Here is a 21,177-nt window from a genome sequence, read left to right as displayed (position 1 = left end):
AGATCTAACTCTTCTCCTCCAATCCTCAAAAAATCAACAAGGAGGAAGATCTAGTAGATTTAATCTTATGGAGTTCTTGGGAGAGAGGGTTGTTCTTGGCTTCGTGCTTGGGCAAGATACCCGTTGGCGACGAAAGGTTATTTAAATGGACTTCCCAAAATCTAAACGTTATGCATTGTGAGTTCCAGGACGGAACTTCCGCCGATCACAGGAAATTCCGGCCCAGCTCTGGTCCAATCTTTGGAAAAACATGCTCTAGTCGGTAGCATCGCGGAGCTGATCCAGAGGTAGGGTGGAAGTTCCGGTCGCCTGGAACTCCACCGGAACTTTCGGACATGAGCAAACACGGGCACAACAGCTAGACTAAAAAATTGATCTCTCTCACTTTTGGGTAGGTTGTATGTGGGTGCAAGATGTATATTTGTGTACGTGAAAGGCGATTCACCAATTATCTTTCCATGTTGATTTCCTCTTAATAGTATGAAGTTCCTACGACTCAATAAACGAAAACGCCGTTAAACTCCACTACGCTTCTTTTCCAATCTTGAGGGCATCGAATCGTTTTGCACCATTTGATATCAAATCTGAAAAACTTAACGCACGATTAGTCCACACAACACGTTGTCATCACCACCAAAACCACTTAGGAAAGAAATGCTCTTTCAATCAGTCTTGAAGTAGCTGCTTAGGGTCTAATGCCCTGTTTGGTTGGGGTTAAAACTGTTTTTTTTTTCTTTTGGCTTATAAGCCAAAAAAACACTTGATTTTCCTATTTAGGTCATTTTGACTTTAGGTTTTTGCTTATACCATCATCTAAAAATATCAAATAAAATATCAAAAGTTAAAGCTGAAAGCATCTAAATAGATACTTTTATGGCTTAAAAACCAAAAGTCAAATAATCCTGACCAAATAAGCAAACAAGGTCTGACCAATGCATTTTCGCACCAACGAGAGCTTTTGCGCGCTTAATCGGTTACGCTGTGGACTAAACTTTAATTTACTGCGTGTAACTGTGTAATCGAGCTGGTTTACTGCTTCCTCTCTCTGCCCCTCTCCCTCCTCGCCGGTAGTTGGCTACTATACCCCCTCCCTCCCTCTGCCGAGCGACCCAGTCCCCTCGCTCCCTGGATCTTCTTCCTCCTCGGCCGAGCGCCGCCACCCATCCCGCTGCCGAGCGCCCATCGTCTTCCTCCTCGCGCGAGCGCCTCCACCGCAGGTTGATCTCCCCTTCGATTCTCTCGCTCCCGACCGTTTCTCCTCCCGTCACCCCCACGAACGGGTTCCGCCCTTTAGCTCCCCGTTTCATAATCTTCCCCAATCCGTAACTGAGGCAAAAATCAAGGTAGGTCGGCCGCCCTACCTTGCCCTACTGGGTCCTCCGCCCGTGGTAGCAAGAACGGATGCTTATGTATTGCTATTTTTTCCATGTAGGAAGGCTTCAAGGTGTTGAACTGGTGGCTGGAGATATTTAGGACCAGACTTTGGATTTTAGAGGTGGTTCTGTTACCTCTATAGTCTAATAATGCTGAGGCAGAGCTCTAGCAGAAACCACAGATCGAGAGGTCTGAAGCTAAAGAAAGCTCTTCAGATAAGTCTTTTGGTTATCGTCTCTGTTTGGTTGCTCTACCAAGTAAAGCATTCGTACGAAAAGAAGGCGGCATATACTGAAAACGATGCCAATAACGACACCAGTGACGTGCGTAAAGATGATCAGAGCCAGGGGGATATCGTCAGATTGGGCCGGAAGGGCCTGCCGGCAAAGATGGAGGCCGATTCATCAACACTAGATGAACGGATAGAGGATGAAGATACTGAAGAGATAGAGCAAGAAATCAAGCATGACGAGCATGACGACGATCCCATTGATGAGCCAGACCTGGACAAGGATGATGATCTTCCTGAGCCTGGTGAGCACTCTGCTGATAAGGATGAAGGATCTGATGGTGTGGGTGTGTTTGAGGACGAAGAACGGAAGGAGCGGTCTCAGGAGGATCAAGAGAAGAGTTTCCATGGTGATGATGTATCTAGTGCTGTTACTCATGAAACTCCATTGCAGCAAGATGAGCTGACCCATCATGCCCAGGAGAAAATCTTATACGTGGATGATGCTTCCTCTGCAGTTTCTAACGAAAACCAGGAACCTGAACACAAGGCGGAGGAAGCTCGCAAGGCCAGGGAGAAGAGTTCTAGAGGTGATAATGTCTCAGGTTCTGTGGACCATGATGCCCAAATCACAAAACCTCTCCCAGAGGAACAACTGAAGAGCATGGATAGGATATTTGAAGGCACCGCCAATTTATCAAATGGAATAACATTTCGAGGCCCTGGAGTGAATGGAACCAATCCTATTGAGGAATATGGAGCCTCCTCAACTAATGCATCTTCCAATCCAAATCCGAGCACTCCCAGCATGGTCTCAGAAAGCCAGACTGAGCCAGCTATAGTAAATTTGACCAGCAACCATACTGGATCAGAGAGAAGTGATTCAACTTCTTTGAAAGGTCAACATGAGCAGCAAATAAATTCAGCAGTGGCATTGGACAATCAGACACAGCTCTCCACTGATCTGGCATCAGCTGAGCTGAATTCTCCCCCAAATGGGACTGTGGCTTTGGTTTCATCTGATGCCCAGAAGGTCACATCCATGGATGGAGATAGTGGCACATCCTCCAGTCAGGTGGAAAATAAAGTCGACGGAACTCAAAAAGAAGACCTAGATGTATCAACAAAAATCATGAACACAGCGATCGGTGAAGGTGAAGTTCTCCCAGAATGAAGATCAGGATCTCTCTCTCTCTCTCTCTCTCCATCTCTCTTTCTCTTGTTTGCTGCTTCTGGTGCAACCTGTAAGTTTGTAGGATTTCCAAGAGATGCAATGCAAGCAAACTACCTCAATTGCTGCCCTCCTTTTTGTATATGTTTGATAGGAAGCTGCTTTGTATTGTCTAGAGGGCATGATGTGCATCATGATCTGGGGAAAGCTTGTATGGAAGGATCATTATACCTGTTCGGCAGCTCTAAAGCTTTGCTGCTGAAATGCCAACTATTAGTAGTGATAATGTCTTTAGCGCTTTGCTGATGTCTACTCGTGGTGTTAGTTTCCGCCTTTTGTGAAGCCTGTGTGTCTGGGTTTAACAAACCGATGCAAGTACACAACGCCCCGCTGTCGTCGCGCAACGCCCCGACCCGTGGTCGCGTCACGCTACCATTGCCGCCCTGCCCCACACGCCCCATCGCGCGACACGACGCCCTGGCCGCGGTAACCCTTCTGCGGCCTCCGTCCCCCGGGCGCCACGCCGCTGCGCGCTGCTCATCACGCCGCCGCGTTTGAGGTTAGTGCTTCAATGTCAGATGAATTGTTCCATTGTGTTGCGTCACTGTAGGTCTTTTCCAGGCCGAAGAGTTTACATTGACGCAACAATACTAGGATAAGAAGGATGATTAGCTTGATCCTTTCTCTGTTTCTTGTATACTTTGCATGCTGCATAAGTTAGGAAGTACTAGCTTTTTGGAGTTGTTCGTTAATAGGTATTTACATGCTTTTGACTGGGAGACAGAATTTGTGCAATTTTAGAAAATTTAAAGCATCGGTATTTGACAACCATCATGCTCTTATCAATACAAGCAGTGCAAATAAAATGGACCTGACTCTCCCATTCTTTCTTCCACAAATCAGGTGTGCTTTTTTCTAAGGCTGATCATGAAGTTGTTACTAACTCTGAAGCTAATATTCCGAATTTGATGCGGTCCGATGTCCGATCGATCTTTGTTCATAGCAACCAGTTTTAAGCTCTGCCATGTTGTAAATCTTTCTGTCATAGCAACCAGTTCGTGTTCAATTTTCCCAAATTTTGTTATGTGCTTTGATGTTTGATTAGAATCTGTGCTGGATGATTTACTCCCTCCGTTCCATAAAGATTGGCCTGACTTTGAACTAGCTATAGTTCAAAACCATGCCAATCTTTGTGGAACGGAGGGAGTATTTGTTAGGCCGTTGGATTCAACAAATTGGATTGGGTGTACTGAAAACATTCAGTCCTAATTTGGTTTAACTTTTTGGCGGTTAGGTTGCCATCAGATCGGATGGTTATAATTCAAAATTTGGTTGCCAGAGAATATATATATAACACAAGGAATCATCTATCAACAGCATAAGCATGTAATCTCATCACTATACTGTGCTACCAGAGAGAAAAATACCTCTTCCAAGCAAAGGACACGAGAAGTGTGGCCATCGAGTTTGGCCAATTTAACCATCGATTGGTACTTCCATAATGTAAGTGGGTTTTGCACAAATTCACTAGCACTTAACACTTAACAACTCCTTTTCATTCTTATTCTAGGGTAATTCATTCATTGTAGATTTTATTATTCACTATGCCTAGGTACGTGTCCAGGTTCCTTCAAAAAAAAGTGTGTGCGCAGTTTTCTTCAGGTTCCCGTGCAACTAACTAGGATTACTAGGAATATTACTGTTCTGGTCTTAATTTAGCATTTGTCAGATGTAGTTCAGTTAAGTTCAGAACTGATTCTTCTCTCTGGCTTCTGTTCTGGTAATGCTTGAATTGATTCTGGCAGTACGTGAGGGAGCTGGAGCTGGAGCGGCACGTGCGGAGCAGGCTGGCCGGCGAGGCCTGCCTCTTTCAATTTTCTCAACCTCGGCTTGCTCTAGCGCGCGGAGTAGCAGGATGGGTGGCGCTCGGCCGGAGCCGACCCATATGGGGACGCGCGAGCTGGAGATGTTGCACAGGTGATGCTTCATGTGTATGGTGATCAAACCTTACCACATTAGCACATAAACCGTTCTACGCACACCAGGTATTTGTGTTTCATCCAAATTTCTTTCCGTAAGGTACACTGTAGAAGGCAATGAGGTTTGTTCATTTGGTATTAGTGTATTGTTACAAAGATATGCAAGAATTTTATGGGTATTTTTTTTATAGATTTGATCAAGTTTGATCAAGTTTTTTAATGGCAATTGTTCCATCAAGAATCTGAACTAAACTAATGTGATTCTTCCTCATAGCATTTCTAAGTTCATTCCGTGATTGAAATGCACACCTGAAAAAGGTGATTCAAGTCTCTCTATTCTATTGATCTTCCATACATTAAATCTATACACATATCTACAAAAAAAAACCATCTAAATACCCAAATCACCTCCCTTGTTTTTTTTAACACTGAGCTGCCATGGTTTTTAGTTTCACGCCATTCATATCTCAGAATGTCCCTTGTCTCAGCAACTATACTTCAGAAAACTTGTTTTAAAATAATGGCCAAGCTTATGGTGCAGATTGTTATTTCTAAACCAATGAATTATTTAAATGAATTAGACCCAATGCTGTGATTCAGATGAAACATTATCAGGTTTTCGTTGGTGGTAATTATGTTTCTGCCTCCACTGCTGTGTCATCAGAACGGCGACCAAAAGCTCCCTGCATCCAGCTTTGAGTTATTAACAGGGCACTTTCTTAGTATACCATACATGTTGTTGGCTTAGTCATCGGATGCTCTGAGAATTCTTATTTTGTACTGGATGCATGTACTCACCAGCTATATTGCTGAACTGCAAGCTCTCATTTTGCAAGCTGCTCGAGGACAGTATATATGCAAGAAATTAATTAATAAGTAGGTAGTAAAATTATCTACTGAAGGTGTATTATATATTTTAGATGAAAGATAAACCTGTCATTACATTTCCGGCTCTCTTTTATCAGATCTGAAGCAAAACTATGCATATGGTCTTTCTGGTGCTTTTAGACTTCTGTCTCGATTAGATATCCATCGCCCAGTAATATTTTGAATATAGTTATACATACGGCTTTTGGGGTTCCTCACTCCAACAGTAGATGCAAAAGAAGATATTACACTATGAACTGGCCCAGATCACCAGGGTACTGGTGCTTTCTTACTTCTCTCTTTTCTAGCTTCCCCCACTTTATTTTGCATGTTCTTCTCGCAGGTAGTGAAAATCATCCAGAAGGAGATGTATTAAATCAAAGATGGTAGGTAAACTAAGAACCTTGAGTCATATTTTCTCTATATATGGTGCATTTCTGATTGTTTAGAGTAATGCTACTGCTTCTTCATTTTGTGTTTCGTACGTATAAAACATAGACGGCGGAGGGTCGCCGTCGATCTCGATGCTGTCAGAGGTGATGGTTTCCAGGAAGATCACCATCGTAGGTGGATCCGTACCCGAGAAAGGTTCAGGCTCAGGATCAGGGCAGCTGTTCAACACCTGCTGTGTGATCGGGCCTGATGGAAGGTTCCTGATTCATATATACATATTCTCATGTTTGCATCAAATTTTGTCATGTCATTTGCAGTGACTACACTGGGGTGAGTTGACCCTATGACCTGTGCTTGTCACACACCAGATAGCGAAACAGGGAATATTATGCAGGAAACAGAGATAATATTCTTGCTACAAGGCACCAATCCCATGAAAAGAAACTTGTATAATATGCAGCTTTTAGGCTTAAACATGATGTTGGGAATTTCTTCCAGAAGCACCATTGAATTATACTGAACCTATTTCTTGAATTAGGCTTTGGGACTCAGTATCTTAGTTTAGTAAGCTCCAGTTTTAATCATCAAGTTTTTGCCTTCGGGGATATGGGTACTGCAATGAGAAGATTTAGACATAATTCCACTACTGTTATCCACCTGGTGAGAAGCCTGAGGATCGCCGAGTGGGGTTGCAGAGCGTGGCTTCAGTGTTTTTGGTTTATGTTTTTTTAAAGGTCATCGTGGTTCAGATTTGATGATTTTATAAAGAAAATGTGAGCATTTTTGGAGGCCCAACTTTAGCATTTTGGCTTAAAAGTAAGATAGATAAAAAAATTGTAGAAAGACAAGCCACCATATAAAAAAGGTAGAAGGTAGAATTCAAGATGTCACATATTGTTGAAACGAGGGTTGCACGTGCAAGCTCACTAGCATTGATGGTATGCCGGTACCGTCCAACTACACTCATTGTGTTCATTGTTCTTTAAGTTGCATTAAATTAAAATACCTGCCTTTTCTTTTGGCAAGTGAGGGTTGACCAAAGATCAACACGCACGCCCGATCTAATGATACTACTCTCTCAATCTCTCTGCAGTACTACAGGTACTAATTTGTGACTCCTGATCAGCAAACCTACTGGACCAGAGAGAATTAATTCAACCACTTTGATAAGACAAAATGAGCAGCAATACGACTGAAGCGGCTGGAAATGCTGCAGAATAATAGTTCCAAAAGCGCAACAATTGGCTGATATATTTACAAAACCCAATATGGTAAAAGTTTGCATGGTAGCTAGCCAGGAGCTAACTAGCGCATGAATGAATGGATGGACAAAAACCAAAGAAGAGCCCTACAACCAACACATTTCTGCAGGTTAGCCAGGAGCTAACACATGCATGACAAAAAAAGCACGCAGTCTCACACGACGCCACAAGACCACATGCGGGTTAGCCAGGAGCTAACGCGTGCATGACATTAACAGACTTCACTGCTACGTTTTCAATCGCCCGGCAGGTGCTTTGCACGTTAGCGAGGAGCTAACGCGTGGGACACCCGTCACGGCATTTTTATTTCCACTGTCCTTGGGAGGAGAGGTCAATTAGGTATTGGCCTGGATTCTCCCGGGTATACTTGGTTACTCGCAGAAGCCGAGGAACCCCATGTATTCGTGGTTGTTGATCATCGAAATGCTCTTCTCGGTCCCAACAACACCTGGATTTGGAGGAAGCAACGGATGTTATTAGAACTATAAAATATGGTTGCTTTCCCTTGCAAGCAGGATTAACGTTACAGTCAAAACTCATTTAGCCTTACTGAATCATACTTACAGCAAGTTACTGCCAAGATGAATGTACTCCTAGCGCGACAACACTACCCTAGTGAATGGAATATTTTGGTTTAATAGTTTTAAGGAAAATCTGTGAGGCTGTGACAACTGTTTACTAGTGCATTTGTTGGCAGATTTTAGTTGGCTGGTCAGCAGTGAATGATTTGTTAAATGGAAGGTAAAGTAATTATCAGTGAGTTGTTTTGTCAATACCCATGGTAACAGCGCTTGCAAAGATGACGGATGAGAGGATGAAGACAATCAACGATGCTCTCTTGAGCACAAGAACGATCTTCCGGACCAAACATTGGCCCCAGAATCCAGCCAATATGGAAATGAAGATTAGGTAGGCAGCTGCAGGAGGAAATAAATGCAACTTGTTATTAAACAGTTTCTCTGGTTAGAGCTTGTTAAATTCATGAACAGAGTTCATTAGCCATTGATTTACCGTAAGGGATTGGGAACCTGTGGAGGAAGTAGAACTCAACCACAGAGAGGGATGAGGAGAACATCATCACAAATGTTGCTGTTGCACTCGCGACCTGGCAGGCACAAAACCATATAGTTGTATTCAGTGCTAGTTCCCAACAATATAAAAAGACATAATCTCCAACCCCCCCCCCCCCCCCGTACTTGCTTCCATCTTCTTTTGTGTGTGTGTTGTTGTACTTGGCAATATAATGGAACGCTGTGTTGTTTCATAAAAAAAAAATTCTAGACTACTCAGTGCAAACTTAATGACGTTGGAAACAGAAATTCAAGTTTTCTGAAGCTGACAAAAACTCAGTTCATGCCCTATTCAATTTTGCTGTCCAGTTCAGCTTAAATAATCAGTATGTGACATGCAGCAAGCTGACAACCATCCAGATCTAAGAAAAATTACATGAACACGGAAACTGTGACCTTGAGACCTCACACATCCATCAAGGGGTCACACATAGGACACTAAACAATGAATACCACATGGGGTTCAGTACGACTCCCTAGTCCCTACAGCAAGCCAAAATATTATCAATTCCTTTTTGGATGTCTATTTACAAGCCCATGTGCACATGCAAATCACTTAGCAGCGTGTACAGTGGAGCAGGCTAAAAAGCTACTCCAACTCCAGTAACTCCCAGATAAATATCTAACGGCTCTGCTTGGAACATGGATTGTACAGAGCGTTTTGCATGGAACCAAATGCTAGAATCAAAACCCAATGAACCTTCATAACAAAAATACAAAGAAGACAATAGCACGGGCCTTAATAATAATAAAATAACTAAGTCATGTAAACTCCTATATCATCTTTCTATGCTTCAAGCCCAATGTAATCAAGTTAGGAAATTAACAAGATGCTCCAAAACTTATATACTGGAAGTCTTGCAATCAAGTTAGGAATAATCTGGTTTTGATCCTAATTCTCTTCATTTGGGATGATAAAAGATATGGCTACCTACAGTCTTGTTCACATATTCTAGATCCATTTGCCTCAGACTAGAATGTGTCGCAATGAGACAAAAATTCAGCTATAGTACATATCTAGTGCTCCTTTCACCTTAGTATTTTCTGGAATCAAGCATGGTCTGTCCGCCCATGAGACTTGTTTTATGCCTATTTGGGAGGCTAGTTACAGGCTATGACGTGCTACATGTATGCAATGTACCAATAGCTCCAATGCAATCATATAATGCGTGACAATATGATTGCATCTGAAAACATTCAAAAATTAACAACAAGATATATAAGCTTAGACAAAAAATTATTCAAATACCTGAGGTATGCATCCGAGCTCAAGAAGAAGCGGGCCGAGGATGAAGCCCCCTCCAGACCCTAGAAGACCGCCAACTGTACCACCCAGCAGACCGCAAAAGGCACAGAAGACGAGCTGTGTTGGTGACCACTCAATGGAGGCCTCGCAGACACACTCCAAGTTACCGTTCATGCGCCGGGCGCGGCTCTCCCTGCACAGTTGCACAGCCTTCCACAGGAAGACACTTACTGCAGCAGGAACCTATATCAATCGACACATGGTTAGATAGTAATGATGCAGAGAAAGTTTGCAATGCAAGCGCCTAATTTGTACAATGTGCAGCAAAAAGAATAGTTCACGTTTGGTGGATGGCGCGAGGTGCCAAAACGTGGCCAATGGATGGTCCAAACATGTAGGCCAACCAAAGCTTCTGAAAAGAGCTACACAATCCACGGCAATGATATTTTCTTTCTAAAACATAAACAGAACAATGATCACAAGGCTTCTGTGAACAACTTTAGAGATAGGAAAGGCGGGATCTAATTGGGTTAGATCAAAGCACTCTAACACATGATAGTGTTTAGATAAAGTAATGGCAGACAGCAGGGTGATTTCTCACCTGCAGAATATTGATGACCCAGTAAAAAGTGCTGCATGTTTTGGAGTTATTCTGCATGGAAGTGAAAATTTACAGCAGTTAGTCACAACATTAAGCCAACCTATCTGCGAAGCTGAAGAGACAATGTCAACAAAATAGAAGTTGCCATGCTGCGCCACTGAAAAATAGAATCACATATTTACAGTCAGCATATGCAAACTTATGCAACGTGCATTCCTGCTGTTCTTTCTAAATCCAACCAGTGATAAGTGCCTAAAGACAATCGAATAAGGACAAGATTAATAGTACAGAACAACTGTTACGATGCTACGAATGATAGAGACCTTGAGGATTTGCAGGAACAAGAAAGATGACCAAACAGCCATTAGCACTAGAATATTCTTCCACCTCAAATTGAACAGCAAAGTCTCCTGGGAAAAGAAGCAGGAAAGCAATGATTAGGGCACACAAGGACAAGCTGTACTTTTGGGTTGTTATCGTTTTCTTTGGACGGACTCTCTCCGATCCTAAAATTCTTGTCATGGTTTTAGTTCAAATTTGAATCATCATGTGCGTCATAGTTGCTTTGAAACGGACAATATAAATGGCAGGTACTTGTGGCTTACCAGACCAGACTTCTCCGTGGGCTTAGGCTGAGGCAGGAGGGGCTCTTCATAACTAGTGCCAAGAACCACTGAAGATATTGGATCATAACAACATGTTAAAAAGCTATATAAAATGACTATCGACTAAGTCTTGGATTTTAAAAAATACCATCGCTGACAGCAGAGGAAGACTTGGATTGTGCTTCTCGCTCCTGAGTCTCCATCTGCAATCATTTCAAAGAGGGGAACAAAAATGAGATTGACATAGCACGGTAATTACACATATAAGAGACCCATTGTGACCAGAACTAACCAGAATCCTCGTCTCTTCCCTCCACATGAGAATCCCTTTGTAGAAGGATCGCGAAGAAGTACCTGCGAGAAATTGATCACACCAAACACACATCCATCTCAGTGATCCCACCAGACACACAAAGGAGACAGCACAAAAGTGTCAGCCTTGCTTAACAATACGTTTTGGCAGCATGCATGCATGCGTCAAGCAGACGGACCTACGAATAGGATTATGATGAGGATGGTGATGAGCCAGTAGGGGAAGACCACGCTCAGCTCGACACCGATGGTGATACCGAGCATGAGCATGGGCTGGAAGAGTAGGGCGAGTTTGTAGTCAAGGACAGGCGCTTCCTTGGTCGGATGCGACACCTGCAGGTTGTACCACACAGACGAGGCCGAGGCCCCCATGATCATGCCTGCGTAGACCAGACAGACAAAATTGAGGCGTATGAGAAATCAATCCATATGAGACGAATCGGGTTCACACGATCGAGCAGAGCTAGCTTACATTTGGAGAGCGCCGCGGCGGACTTGGTGTCGAAGCCGAGGACGAGGTTGAGCAGGGGCACGAAGATGCCGCCGCCCCCGACGCCGCCGACGGTGCCGAACGCCGAGCCGAGGAACCCGACGATGGTGGCCACCACCAACCGCCAGTTGAATTCGAGATCCTGGAGCACGACGAACCGAGATGTCTCAGAACCAGGCAGAGCAGCCAACAAACACAACATGAGCGTGCTTGCGGGGAAGGAGGGACAAAGAGCGAACAGCTTACGGGCCAGACGCGCGCCGAGCGCGAGGACAGGCGGAGGGCGCCATTGGAGGCGGCAGCCGGGTCGGCGGAGGAGACGACGAAGCAGGCGAGGACGGCGGCGCAGGCGCCCGCGGCGGCGACGTAGGCGAGGAACCCGCGCGTGCTGCTCCTGTTGAGGCGGCCGTACAACCCCGCGGCCATCGAAGATGTGGCCTCCGCCGCCATGCAAAGAGCGTGCGGCTCCCTCGCGCAAGCGGAAACAAACCAAACCAAAGCTAGTACTCCAGCAATTCGCTCGCTGCACGACCAGGGATAGGGAAAAGCGGCGGGGTCAGGGACTCAGGGAGAAGGGTTCAAATGGCGGCGTGCGCCGGCCTCCGCCTCGCGTTTTTATATAGGCCAGGGAGAGGGAGGTGGGATGGGGATGAGATCCGGGATCAGAATTGGAGGAGGAGGAGGCGTAATCGGCGTCGGCTTCCTTGGCCGTGACTGACCACAACGGGGGGAGGGAGGAGAGTATTTCTGGACTGCTTTGGATGGCTCGCTGACTGGATTCCGTAACAATCGGTAAAAGGACCGTAAAACGTGAAGTGCGTTTCGCGGCTGCGTCGCCTACCTGGCTGAGCTGCCTGCGTCCACGTAAATTAAACGTTCCGTGGACGCTTTGGTAGCCCCACCTGGCGGCATCCAGCTTGGAAAGATTAATCTTGTGAGGTCCAGCTTTGGTAGGAAATAACCGCACCGCTAATTAAGGCCCGGGTGTAAATACTTACCTGCTTTCCTCAACAACAACAAAAAAAAAAAAAACTTACCTGCAGGAATTCAATGCTCCAACGTTATGTTGTCAGCATCATGTGCGGACTACTACACATCTTTGCAGCATCTGCGTCTCCGATATTTTGTTCTTCTGATTGGGATGGAGATTCATACCATGAGACAAAGAATGGTTAAGCGTGATTTCAGGAACTAGTCGAAAAGTTGATTAATTAAGGGCCTCTCTGAGTTCAAGTTCAGAGCAATTTCAAAGGGCTTCAATCGTTCTTAGTAAAAAACAAGGCTTCAATCTTTCCTAGAGCTTCAATTTTTTGACCGTCAGGTATCCTTTGATCCTCCTTAGTTCAAACAAATGAACTAGTTTTTCAAAAAGTTATGTAACTTTAAAATTTTAGTTCATTTGGTTGAACTAAGAAGTGTCAAAGGTACCCTGAGGGTCAAAATTTGCAGTTCTGATCTTTCCAAAAGCTTTTATATAGCCCGACTGTTCTGTATGATTGATATTTTTTAAGAATTTTCCTATTAGACCCTTCGGAGTCGTAAAGCAAATTTTCTATTAGTCTATGATTTTTTTATTCATGTCCATGACAAGTGTGGCATGCATTTTTGTTTCTCATGAAAAGTCCCACATTTGACATGTGACACAATAAAACAGTTGCATTGCGTGTCTGTTTGTTTTTACTAATTCCGTAGAAAACTTGTTGTCAAGCTCAATTTTTGTGTTATGGAAATCCTACAATCAAATAGGACTGATATTGTGGACTCACTCGATTATATCCTGTGTTTGTTTTGAAATTTGCAATGAGCGACCAAAGCAAAATGAAGCCTGACCCTCCTGCCGCCTATCTCCGGCGGCTTGGGAAAAAAAACCTAGAGCTAGCTGCGACCTCCTTTTTGGCCTCCTCCTCCTCCTCCTCGTCGCAGTGGCAGTAGACCCTGTCCTTGAAAGAGGGTAGGCATCCTCCTCCTCCAGTAGCCTCCTGCCCAGCTGAGGTTGGGTGCAACGACCCCTCGTCAACACATGCTTTGATAGACGAATGTGGCGATGGGGAGCAGTGTTTAAACTTCGGGGAAAAGGTGGCTTCTCGTGCAAGGCTCTGGGGCTGGCAGGCCGAGGATCCCGCATGGGCACGACTAGGGTGCACGGTTGATGGAGCAGGTGTCCCTGACGCATGAAGGATACGATGCGGCGGGGATTTTTTGTGTGGGCATCCATTGGATGGTGTGTTGGTTTGTGCGCCATTTCCGCGCTTTTTCGATCGATGGATGTTTTGTAACTTTGTATCAGGACACCACTCTGCATTGAAAAAAAAATCTTATGTTTCCTGTAGCAGCAGCATGAAAGTAAGCGAACCCTTTTCAGATTTTTCAGGTCCATAACATTCAAATGATAAGATGACGCAACTTTCAAAATCAGTGGCATGTGCTAGTTAGGTTTCATATATTTTGTGTGCATCGATCCTCTTATTTATTTTGAGCAAGGACATTGTTGAGTGCATGCATCACGTTTATTTTGACCAAAGTCAATTGACTAGTGTCGTGTGAGCAATTTAAAATATTGGGAGCATGAAAATTTCAGATAATCGAACCACGGAACGAGTGGTTGGTGCCCCACGCAGACAGTTGAATAGTGTGAACGGAGGTGTTGAGGTTGGCTTCTTCATTTGCACTAGCTCACCATGAAAACAAAACATACAAGTCACATGTTACTCTTCCGGTCGGAATTACTTGTTGTATTAAAGTAATTCCGACCGGAGAGTTGTTTTTTACAAGTTTCCAAATGCATCCGACGTACCAGAGTTTGTTTCATTGGGTTGTCACTGTCTGACATGTTCTGTTCAAGTTTTTTTTTTCTTACTTCGTATGATAAGTTTCGTTTACGTGAAGGTCGGGATGAGGGAATCCCACCTCCTGGAAACAACGTCGACGTGCAGGTCGAGATGAGGGTGTTTGGATACCATGCATTGCGAAGTGGGTGAAAGTAAAAGGAAATGGTTGGTGAAAACGAGAGCCCAAGTGACTTGTGTGGTGGATTTGGATTTGAAAAAAATTATTAGCTCCCTTTTGTTTTAACCGAGAGGCATCTTTGCTGGAAGCCAAGTTGTTCAGTTTTCCTGCAAGTGGTCAAGATCCTAAACCTGATTCCGTAATTCCGACGACTATGTGGCCCATCAGGGGTACGACTAGAAGCACGAAACAATAGGGTTGTACATGCATGTGAACAGGATAGCGAATTACTACTAGACCACTAAAAATAACAAACAAAAGGTAGTATTGGTGACTGCCTGACTGGTGGGCAGCACAGGCCAAATTATTGCTGTACGGTACGCTAACCTGTAGCTAGAACATAGTTTACTGAAAGATTAGTGCATAAGATAATTTATCTCACGGCACTAGACCACGATTACATGAGTGTTAGTCTTGTTTGCCCCTTAGCATCCTTGATTCAAAGATTTTTTAGGAGGATTTTAATATTTTCTTTATGATTTACTTGCATTAGAGTTTATATGAAAATACCGCTGTCTACTTCAGTAACACGCTTTACATTTGGTCACCACTCACCACTCTTACTCTCTGGTAAACAGTGTTGTTTGCGGTTACTCTCTAGTAAAACGTGGTTTGCGGAGCTAATAATTAAGCTCAACCAGCACAGGATACATCCATCCTAATTACTACTCACTCCGATTTTATAATAAGTGTTGCCGATTCAAAACCAGATCGGAGGGAGTAGCAAATTACACCTTATTTTACCCTGTGAGCCTCCACTGTCATGCATGTCCTCTTTTCATATCAACGAAGGACTCCGCCAATAAAATTAAGCCAGGCGATGTTGATTTGGCCTCTGAACATTCGATCGCCTTAGCAATGGATAAAGTCAAATTAGGATGGTAGCGGTTACCGGGAGTAGTACATGATTGGGGTGAGCGCAATCGATCGTGTCACGCAGAGATAAAATTAGAAATTCCACAATAGTTAGTACGAGCTTGGTAGGATGGGGACTACTTCCTGGATTTCGAACGAAACTGCCAAGACCACACTGTGTACAGGCATAAATCCTGTCAGGTCAGCATCGTACGTCCTTCAACGACAAGTCACGGTACTTTCGAAATCGAATCCAAAGGATTTTCTTTGTAAGATGCGCGGCTGATTATTCGTGGGCTTGCGGTTCAGAGGAGCTAGAGCTGGAGTAGCAAATTATACTGGACATCTTTTTCTAGCCAGTATATACATATCGTATTCAGTTTTAATCACGGGTCGATCTTGTCATGGATACGGTGATCGATCAATGGGGGAGGAGAAGGAGATCATATTCCACTTAAATTCTTCATGCAGCTGCCTAGTGACGCATCGAGGTGGACGTGGGCCGGGCCCACCCCTGCTGTCCACGTCCTCACGACAGAGTGGACTGCGGAGTGACACCGTAGCAAGCAGCAAGCGCTCTCATACCATCCGACGTGATCCTATTCTAGCGCAGATCTCGCTCCCAATTGCCCGCCGTATTTAAAGGTCCTAAATCCTAATGGCTGAGGCGAGAAGGATTGTTTTTACTAGTGTTGCTGTTGTCGCGGATCTCCGGCAGTTGAGTGGCCGAGTTCTTTTGTTTTCTCCGATTAGGATTATTAGGATTTACTATTGCCGTTGCCTCTTGTCGCAGATCTCCAGCACTTGACTGGCCAAGAGTTCTTTTTTTTAACTCTCTCTTTCTCCTTGCTCTGTACGTACGTGCTCCGACAAAACTATCCCGGCCAATCAGGCGGCTGCACGTACACAGAGTTCGGAAAGTGACAGGCTCGTGTGTGTACGTTTGCGCTCGTGAGTTCCAATCATTGTTCTTGTTTATTTGTAATCACTGGCTACGGTGTTCATCGCACGGCACACATGGGTAGGGTAAGGCGTAGTGTTTAGCTTATAATTAAGATGCATGCACACCACAGCGATGGGAAATGATAGTACATAAAAGTGTTATGTACAGAACTATATACTCCATGTGTTTGCGCATAATCATACCGTACGTACCAAACGGCGGCTGCTGTCAGAGGTCGGAGATCGTGTCACGCCGGTCGTTGCATGCTGCAGGACATGTACATCTCCATGCAGCAGCTCCAGCGTTCGGTATTACTCCCTCCGTCTAAGAATTAAGGGATGAAATATTTACATATATGCAGACGTTTTATAATATAGATACATTCATATTTAACAAACCGGAGTCACTTGATATGGAACGACGTGCTAAGGACAAAGTCAGCCAGCGATCCATCCACCCTACCTGCAGCAATGCTCAGAAGTAGTAAGGGCGTGTACAATGGGGTGACGTCAGCCTTCTCTTAACGGTGCCACATAAGATAAAATCTGATGTGGAAGAGAGAGAAACGAAAAAAAGTCACAATCCTTCTCTTAATTAAGAGATGATCTTTTCACAAGAATGATAAGGCAAAGATAAAGCAATTTTCCCATTGTACTAGATTTTACCTTTTCTTAGCATTTATTTAGTTAATATTCATCTAAGCATTAATTTTAAGATATAACATTAAGAGATAACCCATTCTACAACATGTTTTGTTGTTTTTTCTAAATGACGTGAAACACCTAAGATAAGATAGTTAGTAGGCATTCACTTAGGCAGTTCGGCGACTGGAAGATGCACACGTGGCACACATGTCCGAACATGCAATCAATGCATTTTATTTATGCGACAGATCACCAAAAGACATGGTTGCCCCACCTCCGCATGCATTTATGCGCGAGCAATCGAGAAAAACAAATCAGAAGAGAGAGAGAGAGGGAAACTCCCCACGTCGCGATGGGTCGATGTCGATGCATTTATATGCTCGGATGCGTACCGTAGTTGTCGCTGGAATTAATTTGCGAGAGCTTCACTGATAGGCCAAAAATGTGCACAAATCATGCGCGATCTCAACACCCATCGAGTACACCGGCAACACAAAAAAGAAGTGAGTTTATCAGAGCTAACGCCCATTAGCTTATTTGCAGAACTCCATGCGACGGAATGAGTGTCACGAAAAAGTGTGGGAGAAAAATGTCGTAAAGGAAGAATGCTCCGTACACGGAACATGCGTCGGTTCGCTCAAAAAAAAAAGGGAATATGCGTCGGATCCTTTTCGAAATATGTGCAGCTCGCCAAAGACGCCGCCGGAGATTTCACCATCTTGCCGCGATTATTCCGCTGTCACCACCAACTGATCATCCCCTCGTTGCCTGCAAAAAAAAAAGATCATCCCCTCCAAAAAAGAAAGAAAAAGAACGATCATCCGCCATCTGATCTGGGCTTCACGAAACGTGGGTGACGGCGATTATCCAAATCCAACCGAGATCTTTCTGAGCTCACTTGCCCCTTGCCCACGTACAGTCGCGGTCACCCCCTTCGTTATCGATGATTGCAGTGCTGCTGGGCCTCAGCCTCTCTCCTTATGAAAATTGAGCCACTCGTTGTTACGACAAAGTCTGGAATTTTTAGATTTACACTCCAGAGCTAGCAGGCAAGGCTCTGGAGTCTGGACGTACGTGGCCGCTGTTGCCTGTTGGGATCGGTCCGGTCGTGGTGTGCCGACGTACGTTTGCATTTTGTCGTGCGTTTATTTATACTGTGAAGCACGAAGTGGAGTGAACGAGCACAAGGAACCCGTGATGTGGCCGGCCGAGCATGTTGCGTGCTACGCCTGTAGTACGGTTGCAAGGGTTCGTCGCCATGCAAATTAATGGTGAATCCTCACCTCTGCTTTTTTTGAGAGGAATCCTCACCTCTGCTGGACTGCCCTTTTTCTTCGTAGCTACTTTGGGCCGTCGCCAAATTTGGGCCGACACAAGGCCGGAAAGTAGCGTCTGATATTTTACGAGGTATCGTTTTTCACTTAAAAATAAGTTTCTTCTGCTAAAAAACAACTTAAAAATAAGTTTCTCTGCTAAAAATACTTAAAAATAAGTTTCAGGTTTTTCAAATTTTTTCGAACACAAGTAAGGCATCCATGTGTTGCTACGGAACAACGATGAAAATATAAGATGTTTGTACATTGTACCACCTCCAACCGTATCATTTTTTCTCCACCACAATTCCAATCGAATGCACCTCCAACTAATCCCCCCCCTTTGCTATACTATCTTCATGCTCCACTCATTGTTTTTCCATCCTCACCAATGCAGCAACATTCATTCCCCCATTGTGGAGGCAATTGTGTGATAACCTCTGATAACTCCATTGGCACCAAAGACCATGGGTGATACTTGGGCGCGATGATCAGCCCTAGGCTTATCACCACAACATTCTGCTCCATGAACCTAGAGAAAAGAAAGAATATATTTTCAAAGATCAGAGAAACATTTGTACCCAAAGAACTAAAAATGATGGCAAATATAAGGTTGTATTCCAAATGACACATGGGAAGTCTATGTGTCCCAAATGAAACGAAGGCCATGCTAGGATGAGTTATACTTTATATGATTACAGATATAAATTTAAATAATTTCAACAAGTTTAAGTGGTAGTTAGACTACCTGACCCAGAGGCTCCAGGTGTTACAGATAGATTTTCATGAACCCTAACTTTTTCCAAGCACACTGATTGTTCTAAAGGCTCATAGAACCTGTAATCAGAATTAATTCTGCCAAAAATTCTCCTTGTTGGATCTGGTTTAGCTCATATAAACTGTAATCAGAATTCAAAATTCAATATTTCGCTAAAAAATCTCATAGGACCTCTTGAGTCATGTGTTGCATTATACCAGCATGGAGTAGAAATAAACTAGTAGTAGTAAAAGCTACAATAGAGGTAATGTAAAGAATTCAACACACATATACTCGAGTTAGACATTAATGTAAATTCTAAATAGAAGAAATGTGCATTATCCTCTTTGAACGGTGACTGGATTTATTTTTGTGGCAGATACCATTTTAAAGAATATAAAACAGCTCGCCCACGAGCCATTTTGACTATTTTCTCTGGTCAGACCAAGCATGCATCCTTGACTACAAAAAGTGACAGTTCAGTAGTTTCTAGCAAACAATATATGCACAACAACTAAGTGCATATAATAAATAATGCAGTGTTTACTTGAAGAGGCATGTAATATATTGAGATTAACAGTCTATTGTGCGACAAGAATTATGGGACCGAGGGAGTATCAATCAGATATGGCATCCCTCATTGTAAATGCCTGTCAAGTATAATCAATTTCTTGCAAAAAAAGTATCATCAATCAGACATGGTAGCACCAGGCGACCCACGATGAGCTCAGATGGTAATGTCAGGACTGCTAACATTTCATAACACTGTTAACTCAGGGATTCAGATTTAGGTCATATCGATGAAAACTCTTGAGGTAGAAAGTAGAAATTGCAATCTGAGGTGTATGTCTAGTACGGATACCATGTAACAAGATTAGTGTTTCCTGCCTAGTTAACATTGTAAACAAATTCCTTCATGCTTGCACTCATGCTAAGTTGGGAGAAAAATCATACCTTCAAGCATTTCCTGCCTAGTTAAGGTGGGAAAAGACACATCAGGTTATCTGCATTTTGAGATAACAAAAGATCATGGAAACGCAATGATCAAGCAAACCTTCTTGAAAATGTAATCCCTTCTTTTGAAATTTTTGTAAATAGGCAGGGTTTGCTCTGCTAGTTTGAAAGCATCTATCATTGATCTATCTACTCACCTTCACTTCATATATACGGGAGCAACTCCGTGATGATACAAAATGTGCTGCATACTTATGCAGCATATGGAAATATTGCTTCACACGTAAATAGTGTTCAGAATAATTATCGAAACACTGAAATTTGTGTTAACTATTACTGCATCTAAAAATGATACTCTTTGGCCTAATTGTCTGCACTTTTTATCGTGTGGTAATACTAATCACATGGAAGGCTTTGCATTACATTTTAACTTTGACCTCTGGACTGAAACATCAAACATCAGAAAGGTAACCAGAGATAATTTTTTATAGAGTATGAGCACCTGTAGCACGAAGGCTCATCATATCACAAATATTGTAACTTCAGATTCAAATTTGAACAACCCACGCAGCATGAAATAAAATTTAATTGAGATAAAAGTAGGGAATCACAAGTTTTACCTGCTGTATAGAGTAGAGGGGAACTGGGGGTGAATCCATTACCCGCTCAACGTCGTCCAGTGTAGCAGCCGCTTCCGTGCACTGCACCAGCTCTAGTGGACATGAAGGCGAGACAGATGCTTCCTCGGCTGTCACACTTGGTCCCAGGACGGCCATTTAACTCTGGATTCTAGGTCATATATGAAACCAGAGAAAGGAAGTACTGAAACTTCAAAAAATGTAAACAAACAAATAATCTGACTTTAGGCCCAATCTGATCTTGCCTCCATTGTTGCCACCCTCCTCGCCATCTACTGTGAATCTTTCATTCGATCTACTGTGCAATTTGCTAATTTCTACCATCAAGTAATAAAATCTCCATGCAATTGGATATTCTAGATTTAGTTACTTACACTCGGAAACAGTAAGGAAAAAAATCGATCTCTCCATGAATTTCTGCACTAATAAAACTATAAAAGTACATCACTATTGTAGGGAGGACCATGC

At 43.5% G+C, this 21,177-nt stretch overlaps 2 protein-coding genes and 1 long non-coding RNA gene across 7 annotated transcripts; 2 read left to right on the top strand and 1 right to left on the bottom strand.

Annotated features, from left to right (window-relative positions):
- Nucleotides 1-1,057: 1,057 nt before the first annotated feature.
- LOC100827732 (protein starmaker) lies at nucleotides 1,058-3,086 on the top strand. 4 transcript variants are annotated; one of them, XM_014897727.2, is made up of 2 exons: nucleotides 1,058-1,217; nucleotides 1,437-3,086. In XM_014897727.2, exon 2 carries the CDS (start codon nucleotides 1,524-1,526, stop codon nucleotides 2,775-2,777), a length of 1,254 nt encoding a protein of 417 aa, XP_014753213.1. In that variant the 5' UTR covers nucleotides 1,058-1,217; nucleotides 1,437-1,523; the 3' UTR covers nucleotides 2,778-3,086. The 4 variants fall into 4 exon arrangements, with proteins under 4 accessions (XP_014753213.1, XP_014753212.1, XP_010230615.1 ...); XM_014897726.2 differs by having other exon boundaries at nucleotides 1,433-3,086; XM_010232313.3 differs by lacking the exon at nucleotides 1,058-1,217 and adding an exon at nucleotides 1,281-1,343.
- A 253-nt stretch (nucleotides 3,087-3,339) lies between these two features.
- On the top strand, nucleotides 3,340-6,597 carry LOC112271913. Of its 2 annotated transcripts, XR_002965454.1 has the most exons (3): nucleotides 3,340-4,277; nucleotides 4,580-6,006; nucleotides 6,119-6,597. It is a non-coding gene; the product is annotated as an uncharacterized LOC112271913 (long non-coding RNA). The 2 variants fall into 2 exon arrangements; XR_002965453.1 differs by having other exon boundaries at nucleotides 3,340-6,006.
- A 603-nt stretch (nucleotides 6,598-7,200) lies between these two features.
- On the bottom strand, nucleotides 7,201-12,301 carry LOC100844938 (sulfite exporter TauE/SafE family protein 4). Its single transcript, XM_003560324.4, has 12 exons — nucleotides 11,846-12,301; nucleotides 11,582-11,741; nucleotides 11,289-11,489; nucleotides 11,090-11,151; nucleotides 10,946-11,000; nucleotides 10,798-10,865; nucleotides 10,516-10,602; nucleotides 10,193-10,243; nucleotides 9,595-9,834; nucleotides 8,287-8,380; nucleotides 8,052-8,192; nucleotides 7,201-7,723 (listed from the first exon to the last, which is right to left on the bottom strand). The coding sequence occupies exons 1-12, from the start codon at nucleotides 12,047-12,049 to the stop codon at nucleotides 7,647-7,649; spliced, it is 1,440 nt and encodes a 479-aa protein (XP_003560372.1). The 5' UTR covers nucleotides 12,050-12,301; the 3' UTR covers nucleotides 7,201-7,646.
- Between the last annotated feature and the right edge of the window lie 8,876 nt (nucleotides 12,302-21,177).

This window comes from Brachypodium distachyon, chromosome 1 (genome assembly GCF_000005505.3).
Source record: "Brachypodium distachyon strain Bd21 chromosome 1, Brachypodium_distachyon_v3.0, whole genome shotgun sequence".
Taxonomy (NCBI): Eukaryota; Viridiplantae; Streptophyta; class Magnoliopsida; order Poales; family Poaceae; genus Brachypodium; species Brachypodium distachyon.
This window is presented reverse-complemented; position numbering and strand designations above follow the sequence as displayed.

Excerpts from the sequence above, each read along its gene's own strand:
- LOC100827732 (XM_014897727.2), top strand. The coding sequence starts at position 1,524 with ATGCTGAGGCAGAGCTCTAGCAGAAACCACAGATCGAGAGGTCTGAAG.
- LOC100844938 (XM_003560324.4), bottom strand. The coding sequence starts at position 12,049 with ATGGCGGCGGAGGCCACATCTTCGATGGCCGCGGGGTTGTACGGCCGC. Across the intron at positions 11,001-11,089 it reads GGGAAGAGACGAGGATTCTG|ATGGAGACTCAGGAGCGAGA; the intron begins GTTAGTTCTGGT and ends AAATGATTGCAG. Across the intron at positions 7,724-8,051 it reads TGCAAGCGCTGTTACCATGG|GTGTTGTTGGGACCGAGAAG; the intron begins GTATTGACAAAA and ends CTCCAAATCCAG.